Source organism: Bos taurus, chromosome 6 (genome assembly GCF_002263795.3).
Source record: "Bos taurus isolate L1 Dominette 01449 registration number 42190680 breed Hereford chromosome 6, ARS-UCD2.0, whole genome shotgun sequence".
Lineage (NCBI taxonomy): Eukaryota > Metazoa > Chordata > Mammalia > Artiodactyla > Bovidae > Bos > Bos taurus.
Window position 1 is genome coordinate 85,897,443 of NC_037333.1, and position 21,148 is coordinate 85,918,590.

The 21,148-nt window shown below is 37.9% G+C and overlaps 1 protein-coding gene across 1 annotated transcript; it reads left to right on the forward strand.

The window, feature by feature from the left end:
* Window positions 1-6,322: 6,322 nt before the first annotated feature.
* AMTN (amelotin) lies at window positions 6,323-19,590 on the forward strand. The gene is made up of 8 exons (NM_001302953.1): window positions 6,323-6,392; window positions 8,802-8,888; window positions 9,867-9,932; window positions 11,044-11,133; window positions 14,540-14,575; window positions 16,241-16,267; window positions 18,453-18,717; window positions 19,533-19,590. Exons 1-8 carry the CDS (start codon window positions 6,339-6,341, stop codon window positions 19,541-19,543), a joined length of 636 nt encoding a protein of 211 aa, NP_001289882.1. The 5' UTR covers window positions 6,323-6,338; the 3' UTR covers window positions 19,544-19,590.
* Window positions 19,591-21,148: the final 1,558 nt, after the last annotated feature.

Below are 21,148 nucleotides of genomic sequence, written 5' to 3' on the forward strand. Positions count from 1 at the left end.
AGCTTAACTATACAGCCAAATAAAAGCTATATTAGAACACCCAGTAAAATGAGTGTCAAATAAAGACACTACCACCAATTTACTCGCTTATTTCTCTTCTAAGATACAGTGATCGTTTTTTTGTTTACCTCTCTGATGCGAAGAGCTGACTCATTTGAAAAGACCCCAATGCTGGGAAAGATTGAGGGCAGGAGGAGAAGGGGACGACAGAGGATGAGATGGTTGGATGGAATCACTGACTTAATGGACATGAGTTTGGATAAACTCCGGGAGTTGGTGATGGACAGGGAGGCCTAGCGTGCTGCAGTTCTTGGGGTCACAGAGTCGGACATGACTGAGCGACTGAACTGAATTGAACTGATCAATCTCGTAAGTCAGCAAAGGAAAAGTAGAACCAAGGAAAGAGCACAGTCTGATTCACCTGCTTTCAGGCCAGCTTCATCTCAGTAAAACTCTGATAAAATTCAACTTGTTCTAAAACCAATCTTTAAAAAAAAAAGTCCCAATCTAAACTCATCCAGAAATAACTGGTCAGCCAAGAGTTGGCTTTAAACAAATTCACTGGAGACCAGCTAATCAACAAAGTTTACCATTCACAAACTCATCCCCAAATGTTTATTCAAGTTTATATGAAATCAACTTATCAGAAAAGAGCTTCCTCATCCAAAGCTTATCAAAAGGCAGCTGTTTAACCAGGACCTGGTTCTACACAAATTCACCCAAGACAAGCTGATCTGCAGAGAATTCTTTTGTCCAAAGAAGTTGTTCAGCAATGAGCTACCCCAAACAGACTCACCCAAAACAAGTCAATACTCATCCAAAATAGCTGCCTCTAAACAAACTCTCCAAAAACTATAAAAAACATCAAAAAAGTGTTTCCCTTTCCACAGCTGGTTGGAAAACAGAGATCATCTAAGACCTGTATGTAAAAAAACACTATTCAAGAATAACTAATAAGCAAAGAACCAACCCATCTAAAATGCACCCCAAAACGGCTGTTTAATTAGGTGTTGTCTTACCATACAGTCATCCAAGAGTAACCACTTGGTTACTGTCCTGACCAAAGCAAAGAACTGTCCTGACCAAAGCACTTCCTAAAAAAGCCATTCAGTCAGGCACTTGCTCTCCAAAAATTCATATCAAACTCTATAGTCAATCAAACTCTGAGCTCTCAAAGCATTTTCTAAAATCTGGTATTCATGAAACACTTTAAAACCTTAACCTTGCTGAAAGCCACCTCAAAACTGACTATACCAAAAAAAAAAAATCTGATCACACCAAATTTTATCCAAGTGCACAAATCAACAAAAGACCTGGACAAACTCAATCTCATCAAAATGAAATATCTCCTCACCTGCTCCTCTATCAAAACCCACATCCAGATCTAACATTTTCATTTTCAAGCTCTCACCCTCAAACACAAACCTGTACTACCCACAGAAAATTAGGATATATGCCCAAAAACCTTCTGTAGAGCCACTTTTCTATGGAGTGCTTTGATGAATGAATGCCAGAAGGACAGCCTTCTGTGTATCTAAAATTCTACTTCCCAGGTAGCATTAGTGGTAAAGAACATCTCCTGCCATGCAAGAGAAGTGAGTTTGATCCCTGGGTTGGGAAGATCCCCTGGAGTAAGAAAAGGCAACCCACTCTGGTATTCTTGTCTAGAAAATTCCATGGGCAGAGGAGCCTGGTGGGCTACAATCCATGAGTGAGCGACTAAACACAAAAAATTTTATTAGATAGGAAAAAAACTATATAGGTTTATTACTAATCTCATGATGTTTTTTTAGATTGGGTATTGGGAAAATATGTCCAGAATTCTTGGCAGAGTGGTTTGGCCATTGGTTACAGGTGATAAAGTTGGCAAGAAAATCTTAACTTCTTTTTGGAAGTAAACTAATTACCACTTTGAACAGACATAATCTAAGGCATCTCTTTTTCTCTTAATTTCCACCCTGTTGCTCTGCCAAAAATAATCAAAATTCTACCACAGTAGAGTGGATGCTTCCAGGGTGGCTCAGTGGTGAAGAACCACCATCCCCCACCCCGGTCAATATAGGAGATGCAGGTTTGATTCCTGGATCGGGAAGATCCCCTGGAGAAGGAAATGGCAACCCACTCCAGTTTTCCTGCCTAGGAAATCCCATGGACAGATGGGAGCTGGGTGGGCTACAGTCCCGAGGTCACAAAGAGTCGGACACAACTGAGCGACTGAACACAACAAAAGAGCGGTTGTGCACAGTGGGGCTCTCAGGAGATCCATGAAACCCCTGAAGTTGGTGGATACACATTATGTTTATGGGCATCTGTGCATTTTTCCTGAGGAGACAGTGTCCATAAATCAAAGAAACGTACACTAAAGCCAATAAGAAATACCAAGAAATGTCTAGAACTACAGGGCTAGGTGTTGCCTGTAGTTCACAAAATACTGTGATGAACCCTGATAGCCTAAGCCATTTAAGAAAAATAAATTACCTCTCTGTTTTTGCTGATGTCTCTCAGTTTTCAAAAGATTTAGGAATTTTCCCCTTTTATATTACCTATTTCTTGACTCCCACCTCCATAATTATATTATTGCAAGTATCAGCTTTCAAAGTTAAAATTCCTTGTCTAAGAAAGTACTTTGCTTTCTTTATTTCCCACATTTATTTTGGTCAAAACCTATGAACTGCTCAGTTTACCTCTCTGTTTTTACTGATGTCTCTCAGTTTTCGAAAGATTTAGTAATTTTCTCCTTTTATATTACATATTTCTTGACTCCCACCTCCATAATTATATTATTGCAAGTTATCAGCTTTCGAAGTTAAAATTCCTTATCTAAGAAAGTACTCCACTTTCTTTATTTCCCACGTTTATTTTGGCCAAAAACTAAGAACTGCTCATTTCCAAGCTAGGGCATGTCCCATTATAGCCTGGGGTTGGAGACATGTCTACATCAGGCATCTGATGCACTGTCAGTTCCCTGAATCACCTGATGTCCAGACAGTCACACAGTGATTCAACTGAATCGGCTAACCACTGGCACCAAACTCTAGGCTGGCAACAGAACCCAAGTCTCCTCACCTAAACCCAGGAACAACAGTGGCATAAAATTCAACTCTACTTCTTCCAAAAAGAAAACAAAATTAAGGAAGCCCCTTCCCCTACACATTCGTTGAAAATAATGCTCAGGAAAAAGGATTCCCCAGTGTCATAGCCTCCCTCCCACCCAGTGAGGCTCAAATATTTAATGTCCGCCCACAAAAGGTACGGAGAAGGCAATGGCACCCCACTCCAGTACTCTTGCTTGGAAAATCCCATGGACGGAGGAGCCTGTTAGGCTGCAATCCATGGGGTCGCTAAGAGTTGGACACGACTGAGCGACTTCACTGTCACTTTTCACTTGCATGCATTGGAGAAGGAAATGGCAACCCACTCCAGTGTTCTTGCCTGGAGAATCCCAGGGACGGGGGAGCCTGGTGGGCTGCCGTCTATGGGGTCGCACAGAGTCGGACACGACTGAAGTGACTTAGCATAGCAGAGCACAAAAGGCAAGCTCCTTAAGGGCAGGGATTTTTGCCCCTGTTTTATTCCCAGAAACTGAAACAATTTGAGCAGAACATAGAGTGAATGTATGCTGGTTGACGGGTTAGAAGAACAAACTGACAGAATAAAAGAATGAATAAATGTGCCTATGAAAGCCTGTGAGAACATACTGTTTCTTCCCTTGTACATCCCTCAGCCCTTATGTGTCAGTGCCCCTCTTAATATTACCCCATTTACCATGCTCTTCACTGTCCCATCAATTGTATCCTTCAAATCCACTTAAAGCCCCGTCTCTTCTCTGAACTCCACCTCACTCCAGCGCCCTACAGTATGAAAGTGAAAGTGAAGTCGCTCAGTCGTGTCCGACTCTTTGCGACCCCATGGACTGTAACCTACCAGGCTCTTCTGTCAAAGGGATTTTCCAGGCAGTAGTACTGGAGTAGATTGCCATTTCCGTCTCCAGGGGAATCTTCCCAACCCAGGGATCGAACCCAGGTCTCCCGCATTGTAGACAGACGCTTTACCACCTGAGCCACCAGGGAAGTCCAATCAGACAGTATATACCTCTGCAATTTATCCATCAACATGCAGTGACCCATGTGGTGCTCTGCAAAGACATTAACATAGAAGACACTGAAGGATCACAAGACACGGCTCAGGAACTTTCCATCTAGTTCAAGAGCAACATAAAATCAGGAAATAATGAAGGAGCTCTGTCTGATTGAGATGAAGGAGATAATGTCGATGGAGAGCCAAAAGAAGTAATATTAAGAGAAACAGACAAACAAAAATACTACAGGTGATTAAAATTAGGTATCTCTCCAACCCTGTCTTTCACCGCTGCCCTCACCTCATTTTGTTCCTGTGATAAGGAGCAATAACATTTGTCCTCCATCTATAAAAACTTGTTCTGCCTGGATGCTCTCCTTGCATTCACAATGAATGAATCCTTTCTATTCTTCAAAACCAGCTCATAAGTCACCTCCTCTAGTAAGCCCTCTCTGCCCTCCTGCCCCCAACAAATTAACCAAGCTCCCCTCCATACCTGTGATACTCCTAGGATTACACTTACTGCTTCTCGGGTGGTGCAGTGGTAAAGAATCCATCTGCCAATGCCCAGAGACCCAAGAAAAGCAACTTTGATCCCTGGGTCGGGAAGATCCCTTGGAGTAAGAAATGACAACCCATTCTAGTATTCATACTTGAAAAAGTCCATGGACAGAGAAACCTGGCGGGCTACAGTCCATGGGGTCACAAAAAGTGTCAGACGCAAGTGAGAACACACACATACATTATTACACTTACCAAGGGTATACTGGTTAACCTTTGTGTGTCCCCTATTCGTACCTGACTGTAATGAAAGTTGACTGTGCAATGAATAGCTATAGAAAAGCTTTGGGAAACAACTCATTGTCTCAGACATTCTATAGTTTGTGAGCATGTGTGCTAAGTCGCTTCAGTCATATCCAACTCTGCGACCCGATGGTCTGAGGCCTGCCAGGCTCCTCTGTCCATGGGATTCTTCAGGCAAGAATATTGGAATGGGTCGTTTTCATACCCTCCTCCAAGGGATCTTCCCAACCCAGCGATCGAACCCACATCTCCTATGTCTCCTGCATTGGCAAGCACTTTACCAATGTGCTTTACCACTTTACCGCTAGTGCCACCTGGGAAGCCCATTCTATACCCTAAAACTAGCCAACTCTAAGATGGCATTCCAAGTGAAACCCTAGCATGACACAGATTTACTTTTGATTTGGACTAAGAATTTGCATACCTCCCTCCTTACACATAAGGCTAAAGAAAACTCCCAGTAAAGCCCAGGGCCCTGAAAGCCTATGGTGAGCACTTCATTGTTCTGTTTGTGAAAGAAACCTCAGTGGACCCCTGCATTTTGCCTAGATTACTGTAGCTTTTCCCCCATTTAAAATAAAGTACACCATTCAATGCTTCTGGAGGCAATCTGGCCATTTCCCCCCTTATTGAAATTTTAAACATACATATCCTTTAGTACAGTACTTATAAGAAAAATATTTACAAAAAATACTCCCACTTGTGTGAAAAAAATTTATAAGGATGCTGACTGTGCCACTTTTATAATTACAAACTAAAATGAAAATGGATTAACTGTGCACCAAAAGGAAATGGAATATAATACAGCCATTAAATAAATGAAATAAATCTACACCTACTGACAAATAGGTTGCTGATTATTTATAAAGCAAAACAAAGTAAATTGCAGAGAAATATACATAATAGTTCTTATTTTTTAACATAGGCAGCTATATTTTGATGTTTGATTTATGTGCCCATGTACACATGATAAAACAGGTACTCTGGGAAGTCATTTGGGAAGGAGATGGAAGTGAAGAAAGATTGTAACTTTTTACTGTCTGCACTTTTAATTATACAAGGCATGTCTTCCTGAAATACCCTCTATTCAAATGGCAGACATTGGGTAATATGATGTCTGCAGCTAATAACGCACCTAATGAAGTGTTGGGAAATGAAAGAAACCAAATGACTTCACAGACAGCTAAGTCCTGATTGGCCCCTCAGTTGCCAGCCTCCTGGAGTCAAATTTAAATTCTTCCTACACACTCATAGCTCACCTAAGGCTAAAAATTTTCAGCATACAGACTAGAGAAATCACCTCACCTGTACATTTTGCCTAGTGAAGAGAAAGGTAACAGAACTGACCACGTTTCAAAGAGACCACTCATTTTTTTCACGTACCACTTTGTCTCAAAAAAGAAAAAAACAGAGTGAAAGAATAACATTGCTTTGTTGATTCAGGTAGCAATTTGAACATGAAGGCTGCGATTCTACTGTTTTGTCTTCTAGGATCAACGCTGTCATTACCGGTAAGTACACCCTGTTTATTTTATGCACCACCCAGCCTTAACTGCATCTCTAACGGTAGACCTCTCTCTCCCTCTCTGCCAAAACTTCTCTGTTTGTGACCCATTCCCTTAGTTTCCTGTTTTTATTTCCCAAGCTGAAAGATGATAAGCTAATGAAGTATTAGTGTATATTCCAACGTACTTACATTGTATCCACTTTATCATGGTAGAATTTTGATTATTTTTGACAGAGCAATAGGGCAGAAATTAAGAGAAAAAGGGATGCGGTGGATTATGTCTGCTCAAATGGCTAATTATTTTACTTCCAAAAAGAAGTTAAGATTTTCTTGCCAACTAATTATTTTTTCATGATTAAAGATGTAAACTACATTTTCTGAGTTTTCTAATTGGAAACACAAAACATCTAAATTATAAAAACTCTAAAAAGTCTACCAAATTGTGCAATAACAAGAGGATATTAGAAGGCAAATAATATTTTTTACTTAGAACATTTCATCACAAAATAAGTTCACATATAACAGGCTTAACAAAAAGAGAACCTAGTATTCAAACGTGTATTCAACTATCCTCCAATATTTTATAGACATAATATGAGTGGTTTGGATTGCTACATAAATTTCCTTTTGTTTGAGATGCTTCAGTGTGGACAATGAGGAAAAAAATTAAGGATATTTACTATGAATTAGCAGAACAAAAACAACATTCTCAATTAGGCTTCAAGCTCACTTAATACTTGCTTACTCATCCATGCAATCAACAAATATTTATTGAAAACTCTCTATATACCAAATAATGTGCTAGTTGTTAAAGATAGAATGGTGAGAGAAAAAAAAAGACATAATCCTTCATGGTGTTTATGAGGGCTATTTTTAATGATAAATTATAAATTGTAACCATGATTAGTTCTATGAAGGAGATGAACAGGGTGATCTTCATGGAGGGGATGGAACAAACATAAAAAACAAACCTCCTTCTTATTTCATTCCAAACACACATTTGTCATTCTTTAAAGAAGTCTCCTGCAAAAATTTAATCTTTAAACAAGGTAAATTAGGAAGTTAATTTTTCTAATGTGGATTTTTGCACTTCTCTGAATAAATTTGCCAAAAGGTTGTTCTAAGTTGGGTATCTCTTGTAAATTTAAATTACCATATAGTTTGTGAAAACTCAAGACAAAACTTTCTAGAAGCATAGCTATCATTCAAGGTGGACCAAGGAGTAGTGTACAGATTCATGCAGACTGAGAGAGCAGCAAGAATCAGAGGTGTAGGAAGTGTGAGAAGTAACATTAAAATGCCTATTAGGTATCATAGTAGGATTTATCAAATAAAAACTCGGGACACAAGGGCAAGGTTTTTTTTCAATTACTTGTAAATGAATTTGTTGAATTATCATAAAGGTATATGAAATGAATAGATTTGCAAATATGAACACTTAATGTAGCCTAGCAATTGCTTCAGTAGATCAAAAGTTTGGAAATATGAGCATACATTGGAGCTGGAACACTTGGATGTTTGGGAGAGTGGTCAGGGTAAGCCTCAAAAAGAAGGTGAACTCAAGCAGGTGAGGGAGTGAGCCAATGTCTGGGGAAAGAGTGTTCCAGGCAGAGGGAACAGGTGGCAGTGAGGTTCTGAGGTAGCATGGGCCCTACTCACCCTCTGTCCCTCCCCACAGCACCCTTCCTGGTCTGGCACTTTCCCTTTCTACAGCTGCCTCTCCTGTCATGCACAAAATGTTCCAGGGAGTTAAAACTGTTTCAAAACACACAGGGGCTAAAGGCAGATTTTTGCATTTTGGGTAAACTTATTACCTCCTGGAAATAAATGGATACAAGACCTCAAACCATTTTTAAGTTGAAATTATACCTCTACAATATTCATTAAATTTTTTTTTCCTTGCTCCTACCCCTAGGTGGGGGTGAAATATTCTATAAGAGGTTTAAATTTAGTTTTCCTTTAAGATTCAACCTTGGCATGACTTTCAGTCAGGAATGGGTAAAGCTGGAAGTTATATTGTTTCTGTCTTAAAACAGGTCATCCAGGAGAAGAGAATTTTTAAAATCTCCTTGTTCATTCTCTTTCTAAACCTTAGTCTTCTTTCAGTTTTTTACAGATCACCTGACATAAGTTTCTTTACTCTGAGGTCTGGTGTCTCAAGCCTGAGCTAGAGGAATGCTCCCTACTGGATAACTTCATCCTACCAAATAATTTAATAATTCTTTGTCTTGTTCCCAGTCAATATGGGGGAGGGAGAGCTGGGTCATGACAGGTCCAGTGTGTGTATATAAGGTCTCTTCATTTGGTATTCTGCTAGCTTTCTTTAAGTTCAGACTCAAGGCCAACTGAAAAAGACTTGTGAACACACATGAAAAATGGTAGATGCTGCTTCTTCAAATATTTGTTATCACAGATGCAGCTCAACCCTGCTTTGGTGCTTCCTCCTACCAAGCTTGTTCCAGATCAGGCAACACTGCTAAACCCACAGCAGCCAAATCAGGTAAGAGTCCTACAATGCTGAACATACGGAGACCAGCAAAGCGAACATGCTAAGGCTGGCGGATTTAAAGTCAAGATTCACCCAAAGTTTCATGACTGAGCAAGAGAGAGAAAAGCCCTATTTGAGGAGAAATAAAAATAAGAAGCATACCTTTTTTATTAATATTTCTTATTTCATTCTTATTATTTCAACACATATTCATTCCTATTCCTTTTGTCTGAGTAATAATTTGGTTCAGCAACCAAATCTAGTCAATTCTGAAACGCAATAGCTACACCTATTGAAAAAGCTTGGTCATCTATGCCTTTGAAGAACTGTGAATTAAGCAAATACGGTACTTGCCAGAACCTACAGGGATTAAGAGGTAATCCATAAAAACAGTTGCAGATTTCCTAGTGGTTTTAACTATTATTGTTGATGAACTGATGTGTTACTGTAAAATCTGTCATTGAAGCATATTTAAATACTTTTGAAAACTGAATGGTCTCCTAGCTACCCTCCCCCTTCTTCCCATCCTCCCTCTGTTCAAAAAGACCTCTTCTTACCTACATCTAGACTTTGTGAAAATGGTACAGTAACACCAGAATAAAGTTTTCATTTTGGTCTATGGACATTAGACAATACTCAAGTCACTAGCCAACCTTCTGTCTTAAGGAACTTGAAGCTAGGAGGACTTTCCTTAAAAAAGAATACAAAACTAGATATGCAAAATTAGTTACTAAAGTGAAAAATTCACAATGAGATAATAAATGAGTAAATTACATATTTTTAAGCTGATAAATACCTTAAACTTGACACATTGCTTGGGTACCTCCAAGGGCCATGGAAGGGGCAATGCTGGTGGGAGGCCCTGAAGCTTTAGCTTCATGGTAAATCCACCTGTGATAGAAGTATATGTTACTTGAGGATATAAACCACTGATGGCATTGTAAAACCAGACAACTTTTTGTCTCACATATTAATTTCAATGCCCTGCAGGTCTTCTCTTCTTTAAGTCTAATTCCTTTGACACATATGCTCACACTGGGGTCAAACTTGCAACTGGTAAGTACCTTTTATATCATTTTAATGTCCATTTTTAAATAAAAATAATACCTCATGTTGAGTGTATATATGGGGTGGGTATCCACAGATGTACACATACATACATTTCACTGTAGATAAACGGAAAGAGAGGTGACAGAAAAAGTCAAAGAGAGATGAATACTATTCAATACAACATTAAAATTTTTCTTATCTTTAAGATTATCTCTAAAGGAATTAATCTAATTCTCAAGTCTTTACTTCTTTAGTTCTCACCTCCTCTCTCAGCTCCCCTTCTCATTCCTCCAACATATCTTCCTCACGGGGCTTTCCTGGTGGCTCAGACAGAATCTACCTGCAATGCAGGAGACCTAGGTTTGATTCCTGAGGAAGATCCTCTGGAGAAGGGAATGGATACCCACTGCAGTATTCTTGTCTGGAGAATCCCATGGACATAGGTGCCTGGCAGGCCACAGTCCATGGGATCACAAAGAGTCAGACACAACTGAGTGACTAACACTTTCACTTTTTCACATCTTCCTCACAGCCTATACGACATCCAAACACTATGACTGCTATTATCACCCCAACAACAAGAGCAAATGAGAAGGGACGGGAAAAGCTACATTCTTCTCATAGAATGTCTGTATAGTTTAAGGATAAAATAATTAATAAATTTCTTCCCTGCTTAAAGTGGGTTTTTTCCCCAGTGGTCAGATTTAAATGTAGTAGTAGATCATATTCAAGCTACTTTATTTGGACCCTCACAATTTTCATGGGGATATCTATGAAGGAACTCATTTTCTTCATAAGAAAGCTATCAGGAAAATGCCCAGAACTATTGCTGTCATAGCCAAAAGGGGAAGGCAAGTATGAGATCATCTAAGTAATCCTCAGGAGAATGGGTTAAATGCCAAAGGAAACCTGAGTGTGAGAAAAGTTAGTCCTGGACTTCACGTTTGTACTAGCAGACTAAACAGGTCTCTGAACTTCATTTGTATACTTAATTCCAAATGCAATGTCATCTACTATAGATTTGCAAAGCAAATCCTCCCTTTTACATCTAGTAAATACAGTTTCATATCCTGGATGTTCAAATTGAAACAACACAATCTTCCTCATTGCCCTACAGCTAAATCCTGCAGCAGGGATGCCATCGGGTACACAGACCCTCCCACTGGCCCTGGGGGGACTGAAGGTACAGCAGCAGCTGCAACCACAAGTAAGTTCAAAGCCTTACTCAGTTTAACACTGGCGTTTCCCCTCAGGTGAAAGCCTAAAGAATATTTTCAAGGTTCTTGAAAATTTTACCCAGACACTTTGCAGAGGGAGGTCCTATTAAACTTATGACCATCTTTGGCAATTTGGTTCTTGCTGAAACTCCATGAAAACACACTCAGAAAACTGAGCATGCTGCCTCATCGCCTCTCAAGAGTACACTTGTAACAGGTAACAGGAAGCGTGAAGAGCTAGGGAAGATTGAGAAGTAAAGAATAAAGCTGGGAATTGAGAGGTATCAGGATTCTTCTCCAGCTTGCTCTGTTTCTATGAAAGACTTTCTGAGTGACCAGAATCATTCCAAAGAAAAGATAAGGGATGGACAAAGCTTATTTCCAGAAAATCTAATCTCCTTTTTGTGCCCCTTTTCCATGCCTCCTTTCAAGTTCCCGAGAATCCTCTAGTTCCTTTTCTTCTCCCATAATTATTTGCTTTTAGGAAAAAACCCCCCAAAACCTTCTCACACAAAGATTTAAATGACATACTTAGGACACGGCCTCTTTTAGAAATGCTTGCATTTTAACTGCAAAGCCCAAACTTTTCTTCTTGGAATTTCTCTAAATAGTTTAATGACTCTGGAGAAAAATACAGTGATCCTTTATGACTAATTGGTTATTGTTAACTTATTCTCCCTAACACATACCCTCAGTCCCTATCATTCCCACATAGTCTGATTTTTTGTAGAAGCTTTCTTGATTATTACATACATGCTATATGTTAATTACAGAGAATTTAGAAAAAAAGATAAGAAAAGGAAAAACTAAAATTCACTCATAAGCCTACCAGTCAGAATTAAACCCTGTCAGCATTCTAGAGCATGACCTTTCAGTCTTTTTTCTGTGCATATAAGTATAGTTTTTAAAGAAAATATGTTCTTACTATATTTAATGTTCTATAATCTAACTTTTTCACATGATACATTTTGAAAAGACTTTCCTATATTTTGAATATTCACTTATAATATTGTGAATAGCATAATATTGTTTTCAATGACTGTTTAGTATTCCACCATATTGCAAAAATTTGTGTTTTTTCCAAAATTTTTACTTCCATAAATAATACCACAGTGAACATCCTTTAACTAAGTCTTTGACCATATTGGTGATTCTTTCCTTAAGACTAGGAATAGAATTTGTGAGTCCAAAGACATTAAAAAAAGTAAGACTTTTAATATACATTCCCAAAAAGTGAAGCATGACTATATCCTATCTTCCTACCACTATGGACACCCGACTTACAGTAGCAAGCTTGCATTAATTAGTAATTATAATCAAAGCTGAGTTTAATTGATAAAATTACTTTAAGCTGCTCAATTTAAATTCTACATCGTATTCAACCAATGCTTTTCCCTGTATCTTCTTTTGTCCAAGATAACAACACAAAGGACTATACTGCTTAATTTACTCATATTTGTAAAATTCTGTAATGTAACTGTTACATTTCTTTTTTAATACTGATGTATATATTCGTAGATCAGTCAGTACTTATTTCTTACAGATATATTAGAGCCTTCACTCCAAGTGTTTCCTGTTATTTATATCTTAATAATTAGAGTGATCCTCTGAAAAAGACTAGAGAGAGTTGTTTACTGCGTGACCTTGGTAGAGTCCACCTGCCAACTGCCCCCAGTTTCAGTTTCAATTGCTGCCCTGTTCTAACCTCAAAGTCAGACTTGGTACATCTTCATATTCCCCAAAGAGTATATCCACTGGAGTCTAGGGCAGTAGTGGGCACTGCAGATGGTCTTAAAGATTCGGTAGAGACATTTGACATGCATGGCCCCTTCATCCCATAATATAATTCAGTCCTCATGCTCTGCGGGGCTTCTTCACAGTCTCTAGGCGATACCACCACCAAGGGTCCTCAGACACGCCTTCTCCTGTGCAGGCGCAGCGGCTCTGACCCTGTCTCTCCCTATGCAGAGTACCTTATATCCCCTGCTGGAAACCTGGGCACATGTCCACAGCTCTCATTAGCGAAGCAAGACCAGTGCGGCTAAGAATGAACTCTAGAACCACACAACTTCTGGCCAAATCCTGGCTCTCCACTTACTCCCTATGTGGCTAAGTTACTTAACCCTCTGTGACTCATTTTCTTCATCATTTAAAATAGGAATTAATTAGAACTTTACCACTAGAGCTGTTAGAAGGATTAAGTGAGTAAATCTACATAAAACACTTAGAACAGTACCTATCACATGGTAATCATTCAATACATTTAGCTATTATTTCAAACAAATTCTGTATGAAAAACTAACAACTTCTCTCCTTACTGTTACATCGGTATTACATTAGTTAATTATCTTTCATTATAGTTTTTAGACATCTGTGGTTTCCTCTTTGTATCTTTTTGTTCCTTCTAATTTGCCTTTAAAGAAGAACTTCCCATTTTGTTTTCTCCCAAATCCTTTGTCCCTTTCCTTTGATCCATTTTTTCATTGCCACCCTGAAGACTATTTGTTTATGGTCAGTAGCCAAGGATCTGACTGAGAGTAAGGCTTTTTCCTAAATGTTTGTAGTTTTTATCTTTGGGCATTATGGGTATTACTGTACAAACTTCTTGAGAAATAATAAAGGTCTTTTTATAAGACTTTCAAATCTTTTAGGTTGGGTTGTATTAAAAGTCCCATTTTGATAAGTTTTATGACACTGGATTTCTATAGAAATAAAAATAAACCTTAAAACCCTAATTCTTTCTAACAAACCTTAAAGTTAGATCTTAGAGTGCTAGAGCATACCAACACCTCACCCAGAGCTTTCCAGCTACAAATTCACTCCATTCACATAGTCATCAGTGACCATTAGAGTGTTTCTCACTTAGCGCTAAGAACTCTGTTAGGACCAGGGATGTTGAACAATATCATCCATAATTTCCTGCTTGTGCCTCTTTTAATAGCAAAATATCCAGGCAACCATTGTGAGACTAACTATATATGCTTTAACAAATCTTGATTATTTTAAAATATCCACTACATGTTTTCATGTATCTTCTGAGATGCCATGTAAAAGAAACATGCATTTTATCATCATGATTACTTGGAATAATTTTAAGTTTTCAGATACCTTGAGAACAAAATTATTTTCATCCAATTTACTAACTTCTGCCTTTTAAATGTGCCGCCTTAAGCTGGTTTCTAAATCTCTCTGGGCCTAATCTTCTTTTCACAAACTGAATCAGTTCCAATTGCCATCTTTCTCATGAGTCAATATCTATGATTTTAGATGATACATTAAATGGAATATCTATTTAATAAATATTGTGTACTTATTTTGAAAGTTTCAATATTTACTTCATCTGCCAGAATTTAACTTTTAGTATATTTTTACTAAATTTTTCTCTTTTTTTTTCAGATGTTACCAGTTATTGTAGCACACTTTGGAGCCCAGGTAAGATTATTTTATAATATGATTTTATTTTATATAATCTTAGTGTGAAATATTTAATTCTGTATCAATTCACCAGATAGTTGCCAAGCTTCCTATTTACTTTCACTGTATGAACACTACAAATAGGATAATAACAAGAACATTTACTGGGCACTTACTGTGTGCCAGGCACTGTCCTAAACACTTTTTATTGATTATGTGCTATTTCATCTAAGCTTCTAATAATCTTCTATAGTCAAAGTTTTTATTTCCTACGTGAAGATGTTACTAACTAGCTAGTTACTAACTAGCGACACTCACAGTTAGTTGTTCAGTTATATCACACAGTAAATGTCACAGATGAAGCAACCAGTCAATCCTTTAAACCACACTGTCAAGCAAAAAAAAAAAGAATGAATTAATTAATTAACTGATCTAAAAATTGATGGTGTGGGGGATTTTTTAATCTCAAATTTATTTATTAACTATATGTCTTTTCCCTAAAAATGATAAACTTTCCTCTCTCTCTATTTTTCCTTTGTGAAAGGTAATTCTTGAGATCACTGATACAATTACCAAGAGCCAAGATCAAATATGAGCATCAGATGGCAGGTTTTCCTTCTTCCTTTTTTTAATTGGAAGATAATTGCTTTACAATGCCATGTTGGTTTCTGCTGTACAACAGCGTGAATCAGCTATAAGTTTACATACTTCCCCTCCCTCTTGAGTTTTTACTTCTAAAAGCAGAATCAAATGTAAAATTCACACTAACTCTTAATTCCACATCAGGGAACACATCCCAAGGAAATAATCTGAAATACAGCAAAGGTTTATTTATAAATATATTCATCAAAATATTTTTATAGTAAAGACGAATATTGTGTGTGTGCTCCATCACTTAGTCGCTTCCAACTCTTCACAACCCCATGGATTGTAGCCTGCCAGGCTCCTCTATCCATGGAATTTTCTAGGCAACAATACTGGAGTGGTTGCCATTTCTTACTCCAGGTGATCTTCCTGACCCAGGGAAAGAACCCACGACTCTTGGGTCTCCTGCTTTGGCAGGCAGACTTTTTACCATTGCACATTTGGGAAGCCCCCAGAGAAGTATATTAGATGCAACTTAAATTTAAACAGAAGGAAAATTATTATGTAAACTGTACAGCATAAAAGCAAATACTTGTGACCATTCAAAAGTACATTTGCTAAAATTTGTTGGCAACATGGTTAAAGAATTGCTGTGTAGTATTAAAAGAAAAGGTAAGACACAAATTGTGTAAATGATGTGACTTCTATAATATGTAAAAAAGAAATGTTTGAAAAACATCTGGAAGAAAATATATCAACTCTGCATGATGGGATTATTTTTTTTTCTTTATGGCTGTCTGCATTTTCCAAGTTTCCTCTAATGTGTATATATTATCTAATAATAGAAAATAGGTAATTTTTGAAATGCATAAAACCTCCCATCACTCAGATAAAAAATGTTAGCAGTCCAATACCATGTGCTGACTTGAGTTTTGTAATAAAAGTCTCAAAGTCAGTTTAAATTATTGCTGAAAATTAAAAAATATATATATCTCTTTAAAACCATTTTAAGCTTTTAAATTATGATATATATATATATATATTGCCTCAAATATATTAAAATCTATCTAGTAATATGTGTTATTATTTTCCTTTTAGGGTACTATCCTAAGCTCAGAGGAACTGGTAAACAAAAAAAATTAATTCCTAGTATTTCAAGTTCTTTTCACTACTACCACAATGCTGTTTCCTATCCTCATATAACTTTTGACCTCAGCCCCTAAACCTGGTACATGCTGTCATACACTGAACCCTTTTATAAGTCTTCTCATTAGGTTATCTTTTCTCCAGCTAGGGATTCCATCATCCTTCTCCAGCTACTTCTCCACTGATTTGACTTAGCTTTTGTTTTCCACATATTGATGTCAGATTCAGGTCTATCCAGAAAGTCAATGCATATTTTTAAATTTTATTTAAAGTTGATTAAAATCTAGTGTTATAAGTTATTGAAATACATGTAGATTTAGAATCATATACATATTGATCTTTATCTCAGGAAAGATTCTTTTTTTTACTTAAATGTTTAATGCTTGTAGAAAAATATATTTTTATTCTAGCATCTTATGATGATAAATGAAATCTGCTCTATACATATGAATAATTAAAAGGATGAACCCAAAAACTCGTAGTACTATGTCTAGGCACTTCTATGCATTTCTCCAGAGTCATTTTTAGGGAAAAATAATTTGAATTAACGGTATCTAAACTTGACACTAAAGTAAAGAGTTGAGGAAATATCTGGGAAGATAGTTTTTAAATTTTTATATTATAAGGAAGGTAGAGATTTGCTTAATTGTTCATAAGTAAAATCAAATAATGGGGCTGTTTTGCCAACACTGATACATGAACACCCATTTCTACCAGTTACGGACCTGATCCTATAAAACAAGCACCTTGGTGGATTTTTCTTTTTACATATATTGACTTTAATACTCACCAGATTACAAATTAGAGATTTTTAACACAAGTTAACATAAAAAGACACAGAGGCTAGAAAAACTTAAGCAACATAGGTGCCAAGGTCAATAAAACAGTAGATCTAGATTAAAAACCATTTTTCTATCCACTATTCCAGAGGTTTTCAAGGTTTTTTAGTGAAATGCACAGTAACAGTTATATTTTTCATGTTGCTAAAATATACACATTTTATGAAACAATATTTACCCTTATTATAGAGAGTGCACTGGTAATTTATAGTCTATTATTTTTGCCTTGTTTTTTAATGATGTACCATCTTCTTTATTTCAAGTGCATGGATGTCACCACCCCCAGTTTGAAAACTTCCGTACTCTACTCCTGTCTCTCATCCAGCATAAGCCTAATTCTGGTTTCAGTACCTCATAAATCTAAGACAGTGTTTTCCAAACATCAGTCCTGGACCATCAAACCACGACAATTTGGAGTGCTGGTTAAAAATGCATATATCTGCCTTCCAGGTGGTATTTATGTATACTAACAATTGAGAACCATGCTCAAAGAAACAGACCTGTATCTTAACTATAAGTTCTTAGCCCTTTTTATTCTATGAAAATGCTATCAGAACTGGGAGGTCCCAGAGAACTGGTTTCTGCCTGAGCCCTCTCCAAAACCAGCTGATTTCCAGGTATTTCATCTTAGGAAGAACTTTTCATGGTAATTTTTTCCCAGGGGAAGAACAACAGGTCTAAGTACCAACAACATTCAATACCAATGTGCAAATCACTGACAGTCCACTAGAAAGGAGATCCATTGAGTAACCTCAAAGAATACACCAGTGGCTGAATTGCCAAAAGAAATGTTCTTGACTGAATATTCCAATGCCCTTGAAAAAAATATATCAAAAGAAAGCATAAAAGTCATGAGATAAGAATTGATTAATCTACTTGACTTCATTTTTCCATTGATTTTTAATCTCTTAAATTACTTTTTGAAAAGTCTGGGCAAAGGAGAGACTGTGGTTTAGGTCAATAAGAGAAATATAGCCTGCTGCAATTGTATGGAGTTTCTGTCTTAGTTCTACTTCCAGATACAATTTATGTGAATAAGTGATGCATTGTTCCTTTTCCTGTGACTGACTTGATTCTTGCTTTCCCTTTCTGGGAAAAATGGAGCATAGCAAGGATCCTTAGTAATGAAACCAGCATCAGACTTGGCTCAGGCTAGGGGGCCATTTTCTCTAAGGAATGCCCAATCTTTACCGTTTTTGCTGACTCTACCCTCTTCATCTGTGCATCCTACTCAAACTTGCTGCTCTCAAAGAAGAAAAGGCTAGTTGACCAGCCTTAAAATGTGTTCTTTTGACTTTGTCTTCTATTTCCTTCTCTCATTCCAGCAAGGGACCTCTCAAATCTTAACAGGCCTTATCTTCCATCCCTTGTTCCCTGGAGCCATCCTGCCCACCAGTCAGGCTAATCCAGATGCCCAGAATGGAATCCTTCCTGCAGGACAAGCAGGAGCAAATCCTGCCGCCCAGGGAACCCCAGAGGACCCCTTCTCAACCCCTAGTGGCACAGACGATGACTTTGCATCAACCACACCTGCTGGCATCCAGAGGGGCAGGCCAACCACGGAGGAAACCCCCACAGGATCACCCAAAGGTAGGTTCTCCAAGCCAGGAAGACACCCCAGGGCCATGAACATCATCTGTGGAGTGAGAGAGAAGGGTTCTTTGTCTTGCCTTGACAAATACAGATCCTAATAATATCAGGGAGCCCCTTTATTCACTAACATTTGATTCCAGCAATAAGGGAATATTTTTCCAGGATTACTATCCCTACTGGGGCTTCCCTGATAGCTCAGTTGATAAAGAATCCACCTGCAATGCAGGAGACCCCGGTTTGATTCCTGGGTCGGGAAGATACACTGGAGAAGGGATAGACTACCAACTCCATTATTCTTGGGCTTCCTATTGAATATACCCCAAAAGAAAACATTTAATTGCTGACATAATATACTTTCCATGTTGGGTCAGGGCTGAAAATATTTGAAACTAGATGGTGCACTCCCTTTCCCATCCCCCATACACCCCCTCAAACACACACAGGACACAGTTAATCAATCAAGATACTCTTTCCCACTCACTCATCACGGATGAGACCCAGGACCTTCCTAACGTAAGGTGGCAAGCTGCTCTTAGTAATAGACTAGAGTTAGCACAATAGATGAACTCACGTGCCTTTCCCTTCAGATGAAACTTAAGAAATGTTGTAAGAAATAAGCTCTCCTAGCATTAACAAACAGATAATCATTTAATCTGTGAGGATGTATAGACCCAAATGTTCCAAATATCCAAAGAGACAAAAGAATGATTTGTTACTGATACTCTCACCCCAAGAAATTTTCATCTCAAGTAAAAACATTTAAATGTAACATGCTTATACCTACATTTAAAAAGAGGTTTTTTTTCTTCCAGGAATTCAGTAAGCTGTCTCAATTTTTTTCAACTGAACCATCTCAAATGTGTTGACACATGAGAATCTTTTTCATTGGTCATATTATTGAATAGATTAAGACATACTGGACAGTATCAGAAGAAATTAATTCTTAGCTTATTTTAACATTTTTCTTGAAATTTCAGAAAATATACACTTCCTGGAGAATACTGACTTCTGAAAAAAATACTAATGAAATGCATAAATGTGTCTTTCAAATATAATATTATGCCACCTTGGACCCAGAAGATATGTATATTAAAAATATACTTTTAAACTGACTCTTTGTCTTCTCTGTGGGAGTGAAAACAAGTCTGACCATTTCAGAAACTGCATTACCTCAGACACTTAGATGATATTCTTGTCTAGACTGTCTTTGGAAGCAGGAAACGCAGCAGTCATGGGAGTGGACACCAAGCCATGTAAGAACAAGTTCTAATCTTCTTAAAATCACCTTACGACTCACTCTTTCCCAGAAGAGCCACAAATTTAATTTTCAATAAGCAAATTAATTGCAAAGCAAAGAAAATTACACGTGCATCTAAAATAGGCAGTGGAAGCCAAGAATTATAAGTCATATTGTCTGTCCTCAAGTTGCTTATAATACAGAGCTAGTGATTATGGCATTTAATGTTTAATTTGTTATGTCTGATATTGAGGAATGACACTGATAAAATATCTGCTAAAGAGCTGGAGGAATCATGCTTCCTGACTTCAGATGATACTACAAAGCTACAGTAATAAAAACAGATGACACTGGAACAAAAACAGATACATAGATCAATAGAATGGATAGAAAGGCCAGAAATAACCCATACACTTATGGCCAATTAATCTAAAACAAAGAGGAGGCAGGAATATACAATGAACAAACATCTCTTCAACAAGCAGTACTGGAGAAACTGGACAGCTACATGTAGAAGAATGAAATTAGAACATTCTCTAACACCATATACAAATATAAACTCAAAATGAATTAAAGACCTAAGTGTAGGGCTTCCCTGGTGATCCAGAGGTTCAGAGTCCGCCTGCCAATGCAGAGGTCACAGGTTCAATCCCTGGTCTGGGAAGATTCCACATACCGCAGGGCAACTGAGCCTATGCGCCACAACTACTGAGCCTGTGCTATAGAGCCTGGGAGCCACAGCTACTGAGCCCACATGCTGCATATATGGAAACCCGTGCTCCCTAGAGCCTGTGCTCCCCAACAAGAGAAGCCACAGCAATGAGAAGCCCAAGCACCGCAGCTAGAGAGTAGCCCACACACAGCAACGAAGACCCAATGCAGCCAAAATAAATAAGTAAATAAAAATAAATATTTTTTTAAAAAGGCCTAAGTGTAAAACCAGATACTATAAAACTTTCAGAGAAAACATAGAACACTCTTTGATATAAATTGCAGAATATCTTTTTTTATCCACCTCCTGCTGCTGCTGCTGCTGCTGCTAAGTCACTTCAGTCATGTCGGACTCTGTGCAACCCCAGAGACAGCAGCCCACGAGGCTCCCCTGTCCCTGGGATTCTCCAGGCAAGAGCACTGGAATGGGTTGCCATTTCCTTCTCCCATCCACCTCCTAGAGTAATGAAAATAAAAACA

Excerpts from the sequence above, each read along its gene's own strand:
- AMTN (NM_001302953.1), top strand. The coding sequence starts at position 6,339 with ATGAAGGCTGCGATTCTACTGTTTTGTCTTCTAGGATCAACGCTGTCA. Across the intron at positions 6,393-8,801 it reads GATCAACGCTGTCATTACCG|ATGCAGCTCAACCCTGCTTT; the intron begins GTAAGTACACCC and ends TTGTTATCACAG. Across the intron at positions 14,576-16,240 it reads TAGCACACTTTGGAGCCCAG|GGTACTATCCTAAGCTCAGA; the intron begins GTAAGATTATTT and ends TTTTCCTTTTAG.